This window comes from Panulirus ornatus, chromosome 7 (assembly GCF_036320965.1).
Source record: "Panulirus ornatus isolate Po-2019 chromosome 7, ASM3632096v1, whole genome shotgun sequence".
Classification (NCBI taxonomy): Eukaryota; Metazoa; Arthropoda; class Malacostraca; order Decapoda; family Palinuridae; genus Panulirus; species Panulirus ornatus.
In genome coordinates, this window is record NC_092230.1 from 35,579,968 (window position 1) to 35,598,713 (window position 18,746).

At 41.0% G+C, this 18,746-nt stretch overlaps 1 protein-coding gene across 1 annotated transcript in view; it reads right to left on the bottom strand.

Annotated features, from left to right (window-relative positions):
• LOC139749523 (RRP12-like protein) overlaps positions 1-18,746 on the bottom strand; it is a 249,271-nt gene that overhangs the window by 48,432 nt on the left and 182,093 nt on the right. Inside the window, exons 9-10 of the mRNA XM_071663484.1 lie at positions 13,840-13,933; positions 5,594-6,997 (exon numbers count right to left, since the gene is read on the bottom strand). Coding sequence (XP_071519585.1) covers positions 5,594-6,997; positions 13,840-13,933 — 1,498 coding nt within the window. The remainder of the gene's footprint in view (positions 1-5,593; positions 6,998-13,839; positions 13,934-18,746) is intronic.

An 18,746-nucleotide genomic window follows, 5' to 3' on the forward strand; every position in this document is an offset into this window, starting at 1 on the left:
CACAACTCTATCCATAGCCCATGCCTCGCAACCAAACAACATTGTTGGAACCACTATTCCTTCAAACATACCCATTTTTGCTTTCCGAGATAATGTTCTCGACTTCCAAACATTCTTCAAGGCTCCCAGGATTTTCGCCCCCTCCCCCACCCTATGATTCACTTCCGCTTCCATGGTTCCATCTGCCGCCAGATCCACTCCCACATATCTAAAACACTTTACTTCCTCCAGTTTTTCTCCATTCAAACTTACCTCCCAATTGACTTGACCCTCAACCCTACTGTACCTAATAACTTTGCTCTTATTCACATTTACTCTTAACTTTCTTCTTTCACACACTTTACCAAACTCAGTCACCAGCTTCTGCAGTTTCTCACATGAATCAGCCACCAGCGCTGTATCATCAGCGAACAACAACTGACTCACTTTCCAAGCTCTCTCATCCCCAACAGACTTCATACTTGCCCCTCTTTCCAAAACTCTTGCATTCACCTCCCTAACAACCCCATCCATAAACAAATTAGACAACCATGGAAACACCACACACCCCTGCAGTTGGTATACATCCTAGCTTCGTCTCTTCGATGTATATCAACTGACTGTTACATTTCTCTCTTGTGTCTCCCCTGATGATGTGATTATTACTCGAAAGTGCACTTGGGAACTTTTCGTGTTTCATTTTCCCCGTGGACTCATAGGAATATATATATATATATATATATATATATTTCCCTGGGGATTGGGGAGAAAGAATACTTCCCACGTATTCCTTGCGTGTCGTAGAAGGCGACTAAAAGGGAAGGGAGCGGGGGGCTGGAAATCCTCCCCTCTCGTTTTTTTTTTTTTTTTAATTTTCCAAAAGAAGGAACAGAGAAGAGGGCCATGTGAGGATATTCCCTCAAAGGCCCAGTCCTCTGTTCTTAACGCTACCTCGCTATCACGGGAAACGGCGAATAGTATGAAAAAAAAAATATATATATATATATATATATATATATATATATATATATATATATATATATATATATATATACATATAGTTTGTTGAGTTTTCCTGGTAAATTATATGGGAGGGTATTGATTGAGAGGGTGAAGGCATGTACAGAGCATCAGATTGGGGAAGAGCAGTGTAGTTTTAGAAGTGGTAGAGGATGTGTGGATCAGGTGTTTGCTTTGAAGAATGTATGTGAGAAATACTTAGAAAAGCAAATGGATTTGTATGTAGCATTTATGGATCTGGAGAAGGCATACGATAGAGTTGATAGAGATGCTCTGTGGAAGGTATTAAGAATATATGGTGTGGGAGGCAAGTTGTTAGAAGCAGTGAAAAGTTTTTATCGAGGATGTAAGGCATGTGTACGTGTAGGAAGAGAGGAAAGTGATTGGTTCTCAGTGAATGTAGGTTTGCGGCAGGGGTGTGTGATGTCACCATGGTTGTTTAATTTGTTTATGGATGGGGTTGTTAGGGAGGTGAATGCAAGAGTTTTGGAAAGAGGGGCAAGTATGCAGTCTGTTGTGGATGAGAGAGCTTGGGAAGTTAGTCAGTTGTTGTTCGCTGATGATACAGTGCTGGTGGCTGATTCATGTGAGAAACTGCAGAAGCTGGTGACTGAGTTTGGTAAAGTGTGTGAAAGAAGAAAGCTGAGAGTAAATGTGAATAAGAGTAAGGTTATTAGGTACAGTAGGGTTGAGGGTCAAGTTAATTGGGAGGTAAGTTTGAATGGAGAAAAACTGGAGGAAGTGAAGTGTTTTAGATATCTGGGAGTGGATTTGGCAGCAGATGCAACCATGGAAGCGGAAGTGGATCATAGGGTGGGGGAGGGGGCAAAAATTCTGGGAGCTTTAAAGAATGTGTGGAAGTCGAGAACATTATCTCGGAAAGCAAAAATGGGTATGTTTGAAGGAATAGTGGTTCCAACAATGTTATATGGTTGCGAGGCATGGGCTATGGATAGAGTTGTGTGGAGGGTGGATGTGCTGGAAATGAGATGTTTGAGGACAATGTCTGGTGTGAGGTGGTTTGATCGAGTAAGTAATGAAAAGGTAAGAGAGATGAGTGGAAATAAAAAGAGCGTGGTGGAGAGAGCAGAAGAGGGTGTTTTGAAATGGTTTGGGCACATGGAGAGAATGAGTGAGGAAAGATTGACCAAGAGGATATATGTGTCGGAGGTGGAGGGGACGAGAAGTGGGAGACCAAATTGGAGGTGGAAAGATGGAGTGAAATAGATTTTGAGTGATTGGGGCCTGAACATGCAGGAGGGTGAAAGGCGGGCAAGGAATAGAGTGAATTGGATCGATGTGGTATACCGGGGTCGATGTGCTGTCAATGGATTGAATCAGGGCATGTGAAACGTCTGGGGTAAACTATGGAAAGTTCTGTGGGGCCTGGATGTGGAAAGGGAGCTGTGGTTTTGTGCATTATTGCATGACAGCTAGAGACTGAGTGTGAACGAATGGGGCCTTTGTTGTCTTTTCTTAGCGCTACCTTGCACACATGAGGGGGGGAGGGGGATGTTATTCCATGTGTGGCGAGGTGGCGATGGGAATGAATAAAGGCAGACAGTGTGAACTGTGTGCATGGGTATATAGGTATGTGTCTGTGCGTGTATATCTATGTGTACATTGAGATGTATGGATATGTATATTTGCATGTGTGGATGTGTATGTATATACATGTGTATGGGGGTGGGTTGGGCCATTTCTTTCGTCTGTTTCCTTGCACTACCTCGCAAACGCGGGAGACAGCAACAAAGCAAAATAAAAAAAAAATATATATATACATATATATATATATATATATATATATATATATATATATATATATCCCTGGGGAAAGGGGAGAAAGAATACTTCCCACGCATTCCTCACGTCTCGTAGAAGGCGACTAAAGGGGACGGGAGCGGGGGGCTAGAAACCCTCCCCTCCTTGTATTTTAACTTTCTAAAAGGGGAAACAGAAGAAGGAGTTATGCGGAAAGTGCTCATCCTCCTCGAAGGCTCAGATTGGGGTGTCTAAATTTGTGTGGATGTAACCAGGATGAGAAAAAAGGAGAGACAGGTAGCATGTTTGACGAAAGGAACCTGGATGTTTTGGCTCTGAGTGAAACGAAGCTCAAGGGCAAAGGGGAAGAGTGGTTTGGGAATGTCTTGGGAGTAAAGTCAGGGGTTAGTGAGAGGACAAGAGCAAGTGAAGGAGTAGCACTACTCCTGAAACAGGGTGAAAGGCATGCAAGGAATAGAGTGAATTGGAACGATATGGTATACTTGGGTCGACGTGCCGTCAATGGATTGAACCAGGGCATGTGAAGCGTCTGGGGTAAACCATGGAGAGTTCTGTGGAGCCTGGATGTGGAAAGGGAGCTGTGGTTTCAGTGCATTATTACATGACAGCTAGAGACTGAGTGTGAACGAATGGGGCCTTTGTTGTCTTTTCCTGAGCTACCTCCCACACATGAGGGGGGAGGGGGATGTTATTTCATGTGTGGCGAGGTGGCGATGGGAATGAATAAAGGCAGACAATATGAATTATGTACATGTGTACATATGTATACTTCTGTGTGTGTATATATTTATGTATACGTCTGTGTGTGTATATATATATATATATGTATACATTGAGATGTATAGGTATGTATATTTGCGTGTGTGGATGTGTATGTATATACATGTGTATGTGGGTGGGTTGGGCCATTCTTTCGTCTGTTTCCTTGCGTTACCTTGCTAACGCGGGAGACAGCGACAAAGCAAAATAAGTAAATAAATAATGCATATGTTGATATACCTAAATGCCTCCAATTCCACATCCACTTCCCTAGCTTCATCTAATTTCACTTTTTGCCATTCTACACTCAAACTCTCTTGGTATTTCTTCACAAAATTATTTTCCCAAGGTCTTTCACTTTCACCAACCTCTTGTCACTCACACCACTTCCAGTTTACCAAATCCACTACAAATCTTTACCCTTACATCCACCTAAAAATGATCAGATATCCCATCAGCTACCTCTCTCAGCACATTTACATCCAAAAGTCTCTCTTCTTCAAGCTTATCAATTTATATGCATTCCAATAATGTTTACTTATCATCTTACCTATCAATCCATGAATACTTATATATGTCCCTCTTTTTTTACTTGAAATTCTATATCATAAGTCTTTTTTTTAGCACACACTTCTACAAGCTGTTCACCATTCCTAATCACCTTACTAAACACCTCATGACCCTCAATTATAACCTTAACTGCCACATTCCTCACTTTTGCATTTTAATAACTCATCATAACTGCTGACACACTCCCTAACTGTTCCTAGAGCATTTGCCTATTCTCATTTTCTTCTCTTGGCCAGGAGTTTAAGTACTAATAATCACCCATCTCTTGAAACCCACTTTCATTTTTACCCATTTTTACTGCCTTATACTATTTCACTTTCCCACCACTCCTGCTCCACCAACAGTGCTCCTGCCTTAGCTACTTAGCTCTTGCCCTCGTACCAACCCTTGACTCTACCCCTAGTAATAACATTTAATCCTACCTCCTAGACAACCCAATAATACACCAGAAGGTGAAAGAACAGGAAAAAGGGGAGTGGAGGTCTAGCATTATGCAATATACATAACTGCCTCCTTTTCTCTTCGATACCAAATCCATTACCAAATAATCTAATACAAGAATCAATATCTAAAACGGTATTACAAATAAATAATAAAGCATTTACAATAATGAGACAATGTAAAAACTTCAAACTGAGCTATATAAAAAAAGCCCTATATCAACATACAACTATGCTAAATGTGGTACACTGAAACTGGGGCATAATAGTATGAAAAAAAAAGTATTTCAGAGTGTCATATACCTAACATAAATGAAAAACAAAAAGATCAAATAATCATCAAATTAACAAGAAGATAGTAAGGAAGCCACTGACCATGGAGGTATATTACCGGTACTTCACACATGAGTATTGGAATGGTTAGTAATAGTTGCATAGTAAGCCAGCACTTGTTATTGGCAAGTTGCAGTCCCCTAACCCAGGGAGCTGTCCTTCTGCCTCACTCACATGTGGACTGCTGGCATTCTCTCTATATTCCCTCTCTTGTCATACATAACACTTAACAATACTGAACCCAAAACAACTCATTCCTTGTACCTCTGGATTTTCCTGCAGACAGCACTATGCATGAGCCCCGCCTCTTGGTAAAATGGTAGTTACAATAAACAGAAGTAGCAGATATGATCATTATGCAGGAGCATTAGATAGAACCATTACCTAGTAGCAGAGGGAAAGAACATTAGATAAACACATCAGATAGAAACAGTCAGTAGGAACATTAGGTAGGAGCCTCTGTAATTACTGCATTAGAGTTGCCCTCTGCCAGTGACCAGTTAAAGATGAGGCACTAGGCACTGGAGTTCGCCAACCATCCCATTGAGGGAGTTCCCAGAGGAAAAGGGCATCAGAGATTTAGGTAGATAGATTAAATTAAAGTTTGCATGCATATATATATATTTGCAACTGAGAAAGAAGCTTTTGATACTAATGGAGAGTTGAAGGTGAGGTAAAACGTAAAATTATGCAATGCACAAAAATCTTACCAAAAGATGCTTCTGGATTGTGGCACCAACTTCAGACAGGAGAAGGAAAGCTGCTTTGCGTGCTACGTTAGAACTGTTTTTCCCACAGCACATGACACATTCACCAACAACTTGCTGGAGAAGAGTGTCTCGACTTCCTTCTTCCATGTCTGTCTTCAGCTGAAGTAGAACATGCCTAACACACCTCAAGCGTGGTGCACGGGCACTGGGAACGGCATTGGCAAGGGATTTTAAAAGCAACTCAGAGAGACCATCAAGGTTTTTCATAATGAAGTCTTGCCCACTCTCTGTACCAATACCCAAAATTTCCTCTAACAATCTATACGCAGCTTTTTGTTCCTTGTGTTTCTGTGCTGCACTGATCAGAGGTGTCACTTTTTCATACAAACGCTGCAGTGAATCACAATCCAAATATGGTAGAAAAGCCCTGGCCAGGTCCAAGAATGCCTGCTTCCTAAAGCTATCAGTTTCATCATTATATTTATTCATGATAAGTCCAAGGAATTCATTGCATTTTGGTCTGGGTACAATTTGTAGATATGTTCTAACAGTAAAATGTGCAGCTTGTCTCTGTCCAACACTTATGGTACATTTTCCAGGGTCTTTATTACACTTGTCCTTAGGTGGGGTAAGATAAACATTAAACAAAGCTGGAATATAATTCTTGGAATAAACAGCAAGTCTACCTGGGTTCTCAATGTTGTCATTAATCATGATGCGCAGAGATTCCATGACAATGAGTCTTGTGTCATCACGGAACTTGATGTGGTCACACAAAATGCGAGCAAATTTCTCATTGCTCATGGCTTGTTCAACATCAGTTGCCTTATCACAAAAGCTTGGAAGCATTGCCCAAATTTGTCTTTCCACAGTCTGGTAAGTTTTTGCCAAAAGTGAAACTTCCTGCCCTTTTTCCTTCAGTGAATTCAGAAGCACAAAGCACTTACCAGCCAAATGAACAAAGAAATCTTCAAAATAACACAGTTGAGTTGCTCTCACATATTTTTTCAAAACAGGAAGAACCCAAAAATATTTTTCATCTTCTGCAATGTTACCTGACACCTGTAATGGCACTAAAGCCATAAGTCTCTTAGGGCCTAAAGTTCTCACTGCTGCACCAATGGCTTGTTCTACAGATGCTCTGTGAGGTAAATGAGGATTGTTTATTAGTTCAATTAGATTTTTGAGACATGGCTCCACCATGACTGGAAAGATGGGCCCAATAACAGTGAAGCATACAGTTATGCACTTGAACACATGACCCCAAGCAGATTGGAACTGGAATGAGAGGCCTCCCTCAACAGCTTGAAAAATGACTGCCACACAACTTTGGCCAGTGGTGAGGAATTCTTTGCTGCAGTTGGCTACACATTCATTTAAAAGCGCTTCAAAGGACTCAAACACCTGTGAATGGGAGAGAAAAAATTCATTAAGTATATTAACCAACTGACCTGCAAAATCTAAAGCATAAAGATTCACCCAAAATTTCTAACATATTCTCAGAAAACCATGTTTTTCCAGTCAGACATCTTTCTTCATACCAAAAATAACACATGAAAAGACCCTGATCTCCCAGCATCATATCAAATTTTTTTCATATTTGTTCACTGTTTCTACCGTCAGCAAGGTAACACCAGGAAAAAGGCCTCATTCGCTCAGTTCCATTGTCTATCTGTCATGTGTAATGCACCAAAACCGATCTAAGACCAGGCCCCACAGACCTTTCCATGGTTTCCCCTGGTAGCCTCCAATGTCCCTGTTCAGTCAATAAACAGCACATTGTCCCCTGAATACCACATTACTCTAACTCAATCTAACCCATGCAGGTGCCTCTCACCCTCCTGCATGTTCAGTCTCTGATCATTCAAAACATTTTCACTACATCCTTCCATCTCCAGTTTGGTTTGCCAAATACATCCTCTCTCATTTATCATTCTCTCAATATGTCCAAACTATTTCAGCACATCCTATTCAGCTCTCTCAGCCTCACTGTTCTTATTACCAGACCTCTCTCTCGCCCTTTTATTACTTATTCAATCAAACCAACTCATATCACACATTGCCCCCAAACATTTCATTTCCAACACATTCACCCTCCTCATGTTCCTATCAACAGACCATGCCTCACATCTACGCAACAATGCTAAGACTATTACCTTCAAACATCTCCATTTTCACCTCCCCAGATATCATCCTCTCTTTGCACACGTTCCTCAAAGTTGGCAGAACCTTCATCCCCTCACCTACCCTATGACTCACTGCCATTTCCATGATCCCATTCCCCATGTCCACTCCCATGCACCTAAAACATCCCATTCCCTTCAAATTTTCTCCATTCAAACTGACACCCCCAACTACACTTCTGCCCTGCTAAACCTTATAATGTTGCTTTCATTCACATTTACTCTAAACTTCTTCCTTTCACAGTCTCCCAAACTCTGTCACCAAACTGCACAGATTCTACCTCAAATCTGCCACCAGGACTAAGCCATCAGCTAACAATAATTGACTCACTTGCCAGGCCCCCTTCAGCTACAGACAGCATAAATGCCTCACTATCCAAAAATCTTGCACTTACTCTCCTTACCACCCTATCCATACACAAATTAAACAGCCATGGTGATATCACACATCCCTAACACAAACCCTCCTCACACACACACACACACACACACACACACACACACACACACACACACACACATGACACTTGCTAAAAATGTCTCAAGTGGGTTCCCTTGCACACCATATGTTCATATGACCTTCCACAAAGCATCTCTAACAACCCTATCAAATGCTTTCTCCAGATCCATAAATGCCACAAACAAATCCTTCTGTTTTCGTAAGTATTTCTCACACATTCTTTAAAGCAAACAGCTGATCTACATATTCTCTATCATTCTTGAAATCACTTTGTGCCTTCCTTGTCTGATGCCCTAAAAATAACTTCACCCTCTCAATTATCACTCTCCCATACAACTTATCGGATACTTAAACTTATTTCCCTGTAATTCAAACATTCACCTTTGTCTCTACAGTCTTTAAATAATGGCACTAAAAATGCATTATGCCAATCCTCAGGCACCTGTATGATTCATACATACAATGAAAATCATAACAATCAAAAACACAGTTATCCCATTTCTTAGGAAATTCAACTGCAATACCATCTAATCCAGCCACATTTCATCTTACACAATGCTTTTATCACCTCTTCTATCTTCAACAAACCACTTTTCATGGCTCTCACTTTACATGCCTCCCTGACCCAACCACCCTACTTCAGCTACCCTATCATTAAACACATTCAAATTACTCACTCCATCTCCATTTTCCCCTCACCTTATCATTACCTGTTACCACTTCCCCATTTGACTATTTCACCAATGTTCGTAAATGATATCATGTTTTTCTCACTACTAACCTTCTTCAAAACATCTTATTCACCCTGAAATTTACGGAAAATTGCTCACCCCAACTCATTTGCCCTCTTTTTCAACCCCTGTACCTTCTTCACCTCCTACTGCTGTTTCTTGTAAATTTCCCAATCATTTGCACTTCTTCCCTGTAAGTACCACTCATACACCTATCTTTTCTCTTTCGCGAGCAACTTTACTTCGTCATCTTAACAAAGACTACTCTTTCTCACCTACCCATCTCCCACCTTCAGCAAGCCACACACTTTTCTTGCACATGCCAGCACTACTTCCCTAAATAACTCCCATTCCTTATCCAATACCCTTGTTTCATTAACTCTCACCTTTTGCCATTTTACACCCAATCTATCCTGGTATTTCTTTACAGACATCTCTTTTCCCAAAACCCCTACAAGTCCTCACCCTTGGCTTTACCAGGTAATGAACAGATATTCCACCAGAAGCCCCTCTCAACCACATTCACACCCAAAAGTCTCTCTTTTGCATGAACATCAGTTTCTATGCAATCCAATAATGTCCTCTTACCATCGTTCAAACACACCTGTGTATACTTTCAAAAATGTAGTCAAAATATTCAAAAGCACTGACTTCTCATCAAAACTGCATATCTAACAAAAAGTTACTCAATAATTCACTAGCATTACTAAAAAGCCAACTTTCATTATGCAGCAAAGTAATTGAATACATTCTCCACCTATCATGTCTATTGAACCACTCTTTAATCAAGATTAGTGTCCTTAAGAAACATTTTTCCACAGTCCCATACACTTTCAAAAGCAAAACATGGCTACGGTTTACAGTGTGTACAAGCACATGACACTCCAGTGAAATCCAAAAAAATCTGGTTGCCAAGACTAGTGTGTCTTACAGTTTAAACACCAGCATTCTGCCCCAGGATGCCTCAGGCTATCTTTGGGGAAGGATACTCTTTCTTTACTCTTCTTGGCTGCCACTTTATTTTGGGAAAACTACTTTTGGGCACTGTATTTCTTCCATCTTTACTTGAAGATGGTTGGCTCATACCATTCTAAGGAGGAAGCCCAAATTTTTGCCTGGAAGCAAGAAAATGTGTGTACATGAGATTTCTAGGTGCACTGTGTCCTGCAACACCTTATCAGTGCCTCACTTCATTCAGGAGATCAAGACCCTGTGGACCCAATATATGGACCTAGAATACTTCAGGAACCTCACCAATTCTATGCTCAGACATCTGTAGGTGGCATTCAAGGCCAAAGATGAGATGACAAAGTACTAAAACGTAAGCGTAACATTGCCTTTGAAAATGTAATGGGAGGCAGACAAGGTTTTTCTGCAGACACTGTAGGATTTGATTTGCTACGAAATATGTTTTGCAAGTTTGAGAGAGTCCTTTCTGACTTGTACAATGGCCAATTTCTGATGAAATTTCTGCAAAGCCTCATTTAGAGATGAAATTAATACGAAATGATGTAATTTCAGCATTATCTATGCTTTGTTTAAATCAAACTGTGGCAAAGGTTTCCATTTACATCAGCATAAAAACATCTAAACATATAAGGAAATTTGTATTTGATTATGGTGGTTTGATAAGATGACTAGTAATACAACTATGTGGCAGAACAAGATGGGAGGAGTTTTAATAGAGGAAAACATGGAAAAATGTTACACTGCATCATGCTATGGTTCTTGGGGGAGATTCGCTATGAAGTGTTCCGGTCCATATTGATTTGTGTGGTCAGTATCTGCAGGATGGAGTACAAGAGATTTGCAGAAGTACAAAACAAAGTGGATAAAAGTCAAGGAACTGAAATAGAAGGCAGATGAAAGAAGGGGAGGAGCACTAATGAATTTCATGGACAATAAGAAAATGTTCTGGAAGGACAGGAACAGCATCAGGAGAATGACAAGACTAACAGCGGTAACAGTGAGGTAAGTGGATGGGAAGCATCAAAGACGTGAAAAACTGATGGAGTGAGTATTTTGAAGGACTACTGACAGTGTTACTTGACAGGGAGGCAGATGTGATATGTCTAAGATGAAGTGACATGTAAAGTGAGTCATGGCAAATGGGCAAGATGAAATGTAGGATGGGAGTGCAGCTGAGCTTTTCATAAAAGGGAATGATGGTGTTGCTGGTTGGTTACATGTGTACATGTGTACATAGTCCCTCCCATCCAGACCTTCACTTTCCTGTGGCTTGCTTATCTAATATTCACTAAAAAAATCAATTCCTTGCATTATCATCCCAATTATACTTGGAGTGAGCTTTTGTGCATATAATTTTTTGTTTTTTTCATACTTGATTACCATTTCCTACATTAAAGAGGTCGCACCAAGAACAAACAAAGAAAGGCTGCATTTGCTCACATCCATTCTTCAGCTGTCGTGAATAATGCACTGAAACAATAGCTCCCTATCTACAACTAGGCCCTACAGACCTTTCCATGGTTTACCCTGGATGCATCAAATGCCCTGGTGTAGTCCAGTGACAACTCTTTGACCCCTGTATACCACATCGTTCTAATTCACTCTATCCTATGCAAGCCTTTCACCCTCTTGCATCTTCAGGCCCCAATCATTCAAAATCTTTTTCCCTCCATCTCTGATCTGGTCTCCCCAATCTCTTTGTTCCCTCCACTTATGACACAAAAATCCTCTTTGTCAATCTTTCCTCACTCATTTTCTCCAAACCAAACCATTTCAGCCACCCCTCTTCAGCTCCTTCAACCACACTCATTTTATTACCACACCTCTCTCTTACCCTTTCATTACATACCTGATCAAACTACCTCATGCCACATACTGTCCTCAAACATTTCATTTCCAACAAATCCATCCTCCTCCATGGGGATGGCCCAATTCAGTGCTAACATTTCAGCACCAGGCCATTTCAGTGGTGGAATATTCAGCACTGGACTATTCACTACCACCATGAAATATGGAAACTAAGGATTGATTTATGTAATGAAAATAATTAAGTTGAAATGAAATATCTATCTTGAACAACTATATTGTATATTCTTCTAATGTTCATACAAATTCTGGCTTTGCATCTTCCATCCTCATGGCATCATCAAAACTTAACATCATTCTCTGTTTTACTTAATTTGTCAAATTGATATGGATATCCCTCATGACAGAACTTCTCTCTTCCTCTCTTGCTTTGTACTGTTCGTGCCATGGGTTAAAGTTTGAAGTTTAAGGGATGTAGAACAGCTGGTGTCAGCTCCAAAAGCAAAATATATAGAAGTGAGAGGGTGAGAAGTAAGGCAGGCAGGCAGCAGGTAGCATTACCCACACCTGGCCGGCATGGTGCTCTCTCTCAGTCTGCTGCTGGTAAGTGAGGCCGCTGCCCTCACCTCACATCTGCCGGCTTCCAATCCATCACTTGTGTGGTAGTGACTGTCAGCCAACTACTTGTTTTAGCAAAGGAAATTACATTAAGGGTGTTTATGGAGAAAATACAATATATGGATCGGTAGTACATCTATATTTCTTAATGAAGGATGTAAATGAACAGGACGTGAACAAAATGGGACAGACTGGTGCTGAAATGGCCTGGCACTGAACAGTCTAGCACTCAAGTGTCCTGGTGTTGAAATGCCGGCATTGAATTGGCAGTGCTGGATTGTACCCTACCCCTCCTCCACGCAGCCTCATCTATTGACCATGCCTTGCATTCATATAACATTGATGGAACTACTATTCCTTCAAACATACCAATTTTTGCTCTCCCAGAAAACTTTCTCTCTTTACACATATTCTTTAGTGCCCCAAAACCTTTGCCCATCACCCACCCTATGACACTTCTGCTTCCCATGGTTCCATTTGCTGCCAAGTCCACTTTCAGGTATCTAAAACACTTTATTTCCTCCAATTTTTCTCTGCTCAAATGCACAACCCAACTAACCTGTCCCTCAACCATGTTAAACCTAAAAACCCTCCTCATATTCACATTTACTAAACCCAAAAACTTTCCTCATATTCACATTTACAGAACCTAAAGACCTTCCTCATATTCACATTTGTTTTCAACTTTCAAACATTTTCAAACTCAGTCACCAACTTATGCAGTTTCTCACTCGAATCTATCACCAGTGCTGTATCATCAGCAAACAACAAATTACTCCCTATCAGCCCTTCTCAACCCACAGATTACATATTCACCCCTCTCTCAAAGACTCTCACATGTACCTCCCTCACCATGGCATCCATAAGCAAACTGAACAACCACAGTGACATCACATACCCCAGCTGAAGACCAACCTTCAACTGGTAACATTCACTCACCTCTTTTCCTACTCATACACATGCCTCAGACGCTTCAGAAAAACTTTACTTCAAGCAGCTTTCCTCTCATACCATATATTCTTAAAACTTTCCTGATGGCATCTCTATCAAAGTTATCATATTGTTTCTCCAGATCGATAAATACCACATACATACTCATCTGTTTCTTTATAAATACCGCATACATATCTATCTGTTTCTTTAAGTATTTTTCACACAAATTATCTAAAGCAAACACTTGATCCACACATCCTCTATCACTACTAAAGCCAAACCGCTCCTCCCAAATCTGATGCTCTGTAAATACCTCCACCCTCTCAGTCAATACCCTCCCATACAACTCACCAGGTATCCTCAACAAACTTATGCCTGAGTAGTTTAAACACTCACCTTTATTCCCCTTGCCTTTAAAGTGACTCTATACATGTATTCCACCAATCTCCAGGCACCTCACCATGGTCCATACATACATTGAAAATCCTTACCAACCAGATTGTCCCAAACATAAGAGGAAGAAACAGTAACAAAAATAATTCCAACCTTAGTCTGCACTTCATCATGGTCACTCTGCCAGTAGGGAGTAAGCAGCTCAAACCACGAGGCAATATACTTCATTCCTTGGTCTTCATTCAATCTGGTAAATAAAAAGATAAAGACAAGCTCAATGTGATGAATTAAAAATGTAAATCACCAAAAGTGAATGAGCATACATATGTGAGTATGAGGGATGGTCAACTGGCATTATTAGATTGTATTAATTGATAGGCATAAAAAGAGAGATGTTTGGATGTTAAAGTGCCGAAAGGGGCAACTGGCGGGATGTCTGATCACTATCTTTTGGAGGCAAGGGTGAACACTTGTAGAGGTTTTCAAAAAAGAGGAGACAATGTCACGGAGAAGACGGTGGTGAGAGTAAGTGAGCTTGGAAAGGAGACTTGTGTGAAGAAATACAAGCAAAAGCTGAGTGCAGAATGGCAGAAGGTGAGAGCAAATGAAGTCTGGGGAGAAGAAAAGGAATGGAAGATGTTTAGGGAAGCAGTGACGACATGTGCAAGAGATGCATATGGCATGCAAAAGGTGAGAGGAAGGCAGATTAGAAAGAGTAGTGGTGGGATGAAGATGTAAAGCTGCTAGCAAAAGAGAAAAGAGAGGCATTTGAGCATTACTTACAAGAAAGGAGGACAAATGATTAGGAAACGTATAAAAGAAAGCAGCAAAAGGTCAGGGGAAGGTGCAAGGGTTGAAAAAGAGAGCAAATGAGAGTTAGGGTGAGAAAGTATCATTAAACTTTCAGAAGAATAAAAAGATTTTTTGGAAGAAGGGTAATATGTATGAAAGATAAAAGGACAAGTGGGATCATAACTGAAGGGGACAAAAGGGGAAGAGATAACAGGTAGAGATGGAATGAGCATTTCAAAGGACTGTTAAATGTATTTGATGATAGAATAACAGATGTAGGATGTTCTGCTTAAGGTGGTATGCTGAGTGAGAGAGTCATTCAGAGTGGTTTGGCGAATAGAGAAGTGATTGTGAAAGCCTTGTGGAAGATGAAATGCAGCAAGGCGGCGGGTTTGGATGGTATTGCAGTTGAACTTATAAAGAAAGGGGTTGACTGTGTTATTGATTGGCTGGTAAGGATATTCAATGCATGTATGGATCATGGTGAAGTGCCTGGGTATTGGCAAAGTGCATGTACAATACCAAAGTATAAAGGCAAAGGGGATAAAGGAGAGTTTTCAAACTAAAAGGGCGTACGTTTGTTGAGAATAACTGATAAATGGTATGGAATGATACAGATTGAGAGGGGTGAAGTCATGTACAGAGCATCAGATTGGGGAGGAGCAGTGCAATTTTAGAAAAGGGAGAGGACGTGTGGATCATGTGTTTGCTTTGAAGAATCTGTGAGAAATGCTTAGAAAAATATGTGGATTTGTGTGTGGCATTCATGGATCTGAAGAAGGCATATGACAGTGTTGAGAGAGATGCTTTGTGGAAGGAATTAATAATATATGGCATGATAAATAAGCTGCTAGAAGCAGTGAGGAGTTTTTATCAAGGGTGTAAGGCATATAGATGGGTAGGAAGAGAGGAAAGTCAATGGTTCCCAGTGAAGGCTGGTCTGCGGCAGGGGTGTGTGATGTCACCGTTGCTGTTTAATTTGTTTATGGATGGGGTGGTGAGGATGGTAAATGCAAGAGTCTTGGAGAGAGGGGCAAGTATGCAGTCTATTGGGGATGAGAGGGCCTGGGATGTGAGTCAGTTGTTGTTTGCCGATGATACAGCACTGGTGCTTGATTCAAGTGAGAAACTGCATAAGTTGGTGACTAATTTGTAGAGTGAGAAAAAGGAGAAAGTTGAAAGTAATTGAGAATAAAAGAGACGTTATTAAGTTCAGTAGGGTTGAGGGAAAAAGTAGTTGGGATGTAAGTTTGAATGGAGATAAACTGAAGAAAGTGAAGTGTTTTAAACATGTGGAAGTGGACTTAGCAGCAAATGGAACCATGGAAGTGGAAGTAAGTCATAGGGTGGAGGAGGAGGAATAGGTTCTGGAAGCGATGAAGAAAGTGTGGAAAGAGATAATGTTATCTCAGTGAACAAAAATGGGTATATTTGAAAGAATAGTATTTCCAACAATATCAAATGGTCGCAAGGCATGAGGTATAGATAGGAATGTACAGAATAGGGTGGATGCGTTGGAAATGAAATGTATGAGGTCAATACGTGGTGTAAGGTGGTTTGATTCAGTAAGTAATGAAAGGTTGAGGGTGATGTGTGGTAATAAATAGAGTGTGGTTGAGGGAGAAGAAGGTGTATTGAAATGGATAGGATATATAAACTCAATGAGAGAGGAAAGGTTGACAAAGAGGATATATGTGTCAGAGGTGGAGGGAAGGAGAAGCGGGAGACCAAAATAGAGGAGGAAGGATGGAGTGAAAAAGATTTTGAGCGATCGGGGCCTGAACATACAGGAGGGTGAAAGGTGTGCAAGATATATAGTGAACTGGAATAATGTGGTATAAATGGGTCAACTTATTGTCAAGGGACTGAATCTGGGCATGTGAAGCATCTGGGGTAAACCATGGAAAGGTCTGTGGGGCTTGGATGTGGATAGGGAGCTATGGTTTCAGTGCATTACACATGACAGCTAAAGTGGCCTTTTTTTCTATTTTACTGGTGCTACCTCACTGAACAGGGGGTAGCAATACTATTTCCTGTGAGGCGGGTTAGCAAAAGGATTGGATGAAGACAAGCAAGTTGGAATATGTACATGTGTATATAATATATGTATATGTCTGTGTATCTGTATGCATATGTATGCATATGTTCATATGTATATGTATGTATATGTGGGAGTATGGGCATATATGTACATATATATGGGCTATTCATGTGAGAAACTGCAGGAGCTGGTGACTGAGTTTGGTAAAGTGTGTGGAAGAAGAAAGTTGAGAGTAAATGTGAATAAGAGCAAGGTTATTAGGTACAGTAGGGGTGAGGGTCAAGTCAATTGGGAGGTGAGTTTGAATGGAGAAAAACTGGAGGAAGTGAAGTGTTTTAGATATCTGGGAGTGGATCTGTCAGCGGATGGAACCATGGAAGCGGAAGTGGATCATAGGGTGGGGGAGGGGGCGAAAATTTTGGGAGCCTTGAAAAATGTGTGGAAGTCGAGAACATTATCTCGGAAAGCAAAAATGGGTATGTTTGAGGGAATAGTGGTTCCAACAATGCTGTATGGTTGCGAGGCGTGGGCTATGGATAGAGATGTGCGCAGGAGGATGGATGTGCTGGAAATGAGATGTTTGAGGACAATGTGTGGTGTGAGGTGGTTTGATCGAGTAAGTAACGTAAGGGTAAGAGAGATGTGTGGAAATAAAAAGAGCGTGGTTGAGAGAGCAGAAGAGGGTGTTTTGAAATGGTTTGGGCACATGGAGAGAATGAGTGAGGAGAGATTGACCAAGAGGATATATGTGTCGGAGGTGGAGGGAACGAGGAGAAGAGGGAGACCAAATTGGAGGTGGAAAGATGGAGTGAAAAAGATTTTGTGTGATCGGGGCCTGAACATGCAGGAGGGTGAAAGGAGGGCAAGAAATAGAGTGAATTGGAGTCATGTGGTATACAGGGGTTGACGTGCTGTCAGTGGATTGAAGCAAGGCATGTGAAGCGTCTGGGGTAAACCATGGAAAGCTGTGTAGGTATGTATATTTGCGTGTGTGGACGTGTGTATGTACATGTGTATGGGGGGGGGGGGGGTTGGGCCATTTCTTTCGTCTGTTTCCTTGCGCTACCTCGCAAACGCGGGAGACAGCGACAAAGTATAAAAAAAAAAAAAAAAAAAAAAAAAAAAAAATATATGTGTATGTGACTGAGTTTGGTAAAGTGTGTAAAAGAAGAAAGCCGAGTTTAAATGTGAATAAGAGCAAGGTTATTAGATACAGTAAGGTTGAGGGACAAGTCAATTGGGAGGTAAGTTTGAATGGAGAAAAACTGGAGGAAGTGAAGTGTTTTAGATATATGGGAGTGGATTTGGCAGCATATGAAACCATGGAAGCAGAAGTGACTCACAGGGTGGGGGAGAGGGCGAAAGTTCTGTGAGCGTTGAAAAATGTGTGGGAGTCAAGAACATTATCTCAGAAAGCAAAAATGGGTATGTTTGAAGGAAAAGTGGTTCCAGCAATGTTATATGGTTGCAAGGCATGGGCTATAGACATGGTTGTGCAGAGGAGGGTGGATGTGCTGGAAATGAGATGTTTGAGGACAATATATGTTGTGGGGTGGTTTGATCAAGTAAGTAATGAAAGGGTAAGAGAGATGTGTAGTAATAAAAAGAGTGTGGTTGAGAGACCAGAAGAGGGTGTATTGAAATGGTTTGGTCACATGGAGAGGTGTCAGAGGTGGAGGGAAGGAGGAAAAGTGGGAGACCAAATTGGAGGTGGAAGGATGGAGTGAAAAGATTTTGAGCTATTGGGGCCTGAACATTGACAGCACGTCGACCACAATATATCACATCATTCCAATTCACTCTATTCCTTGCAAGCCTTACACCCTCCTATACGTTCAGACCCCGATCGCTCAAAATCTTTTTCACTCCATCCTTCCACCTCCAATTTGGTCTGCCACTTCTCATTCACTCCACCTCTGACACATATATCCTCTTTGTCAATCTTTCCTCAATCATTCTCTCTATGAGACCAAACATTTCAATATACCCTCTTCTGGTCTCTCAACCACACTATTTTTATTACTACACATCTCTCTTACCCTTTCATAATTTACTCAATCAAACCAACTAACACAACATATTGTCCTCAAATATCTCATTTCCAAACATCCACCGTCATCCACACAACCCTACCTATAGCCCACACCTCGCAACTTTATAACATTGTTGGAACCACTATTCCTTCAAATATACCCATTTTAGCTTTCCAAGATAATGTTCTTGCCTT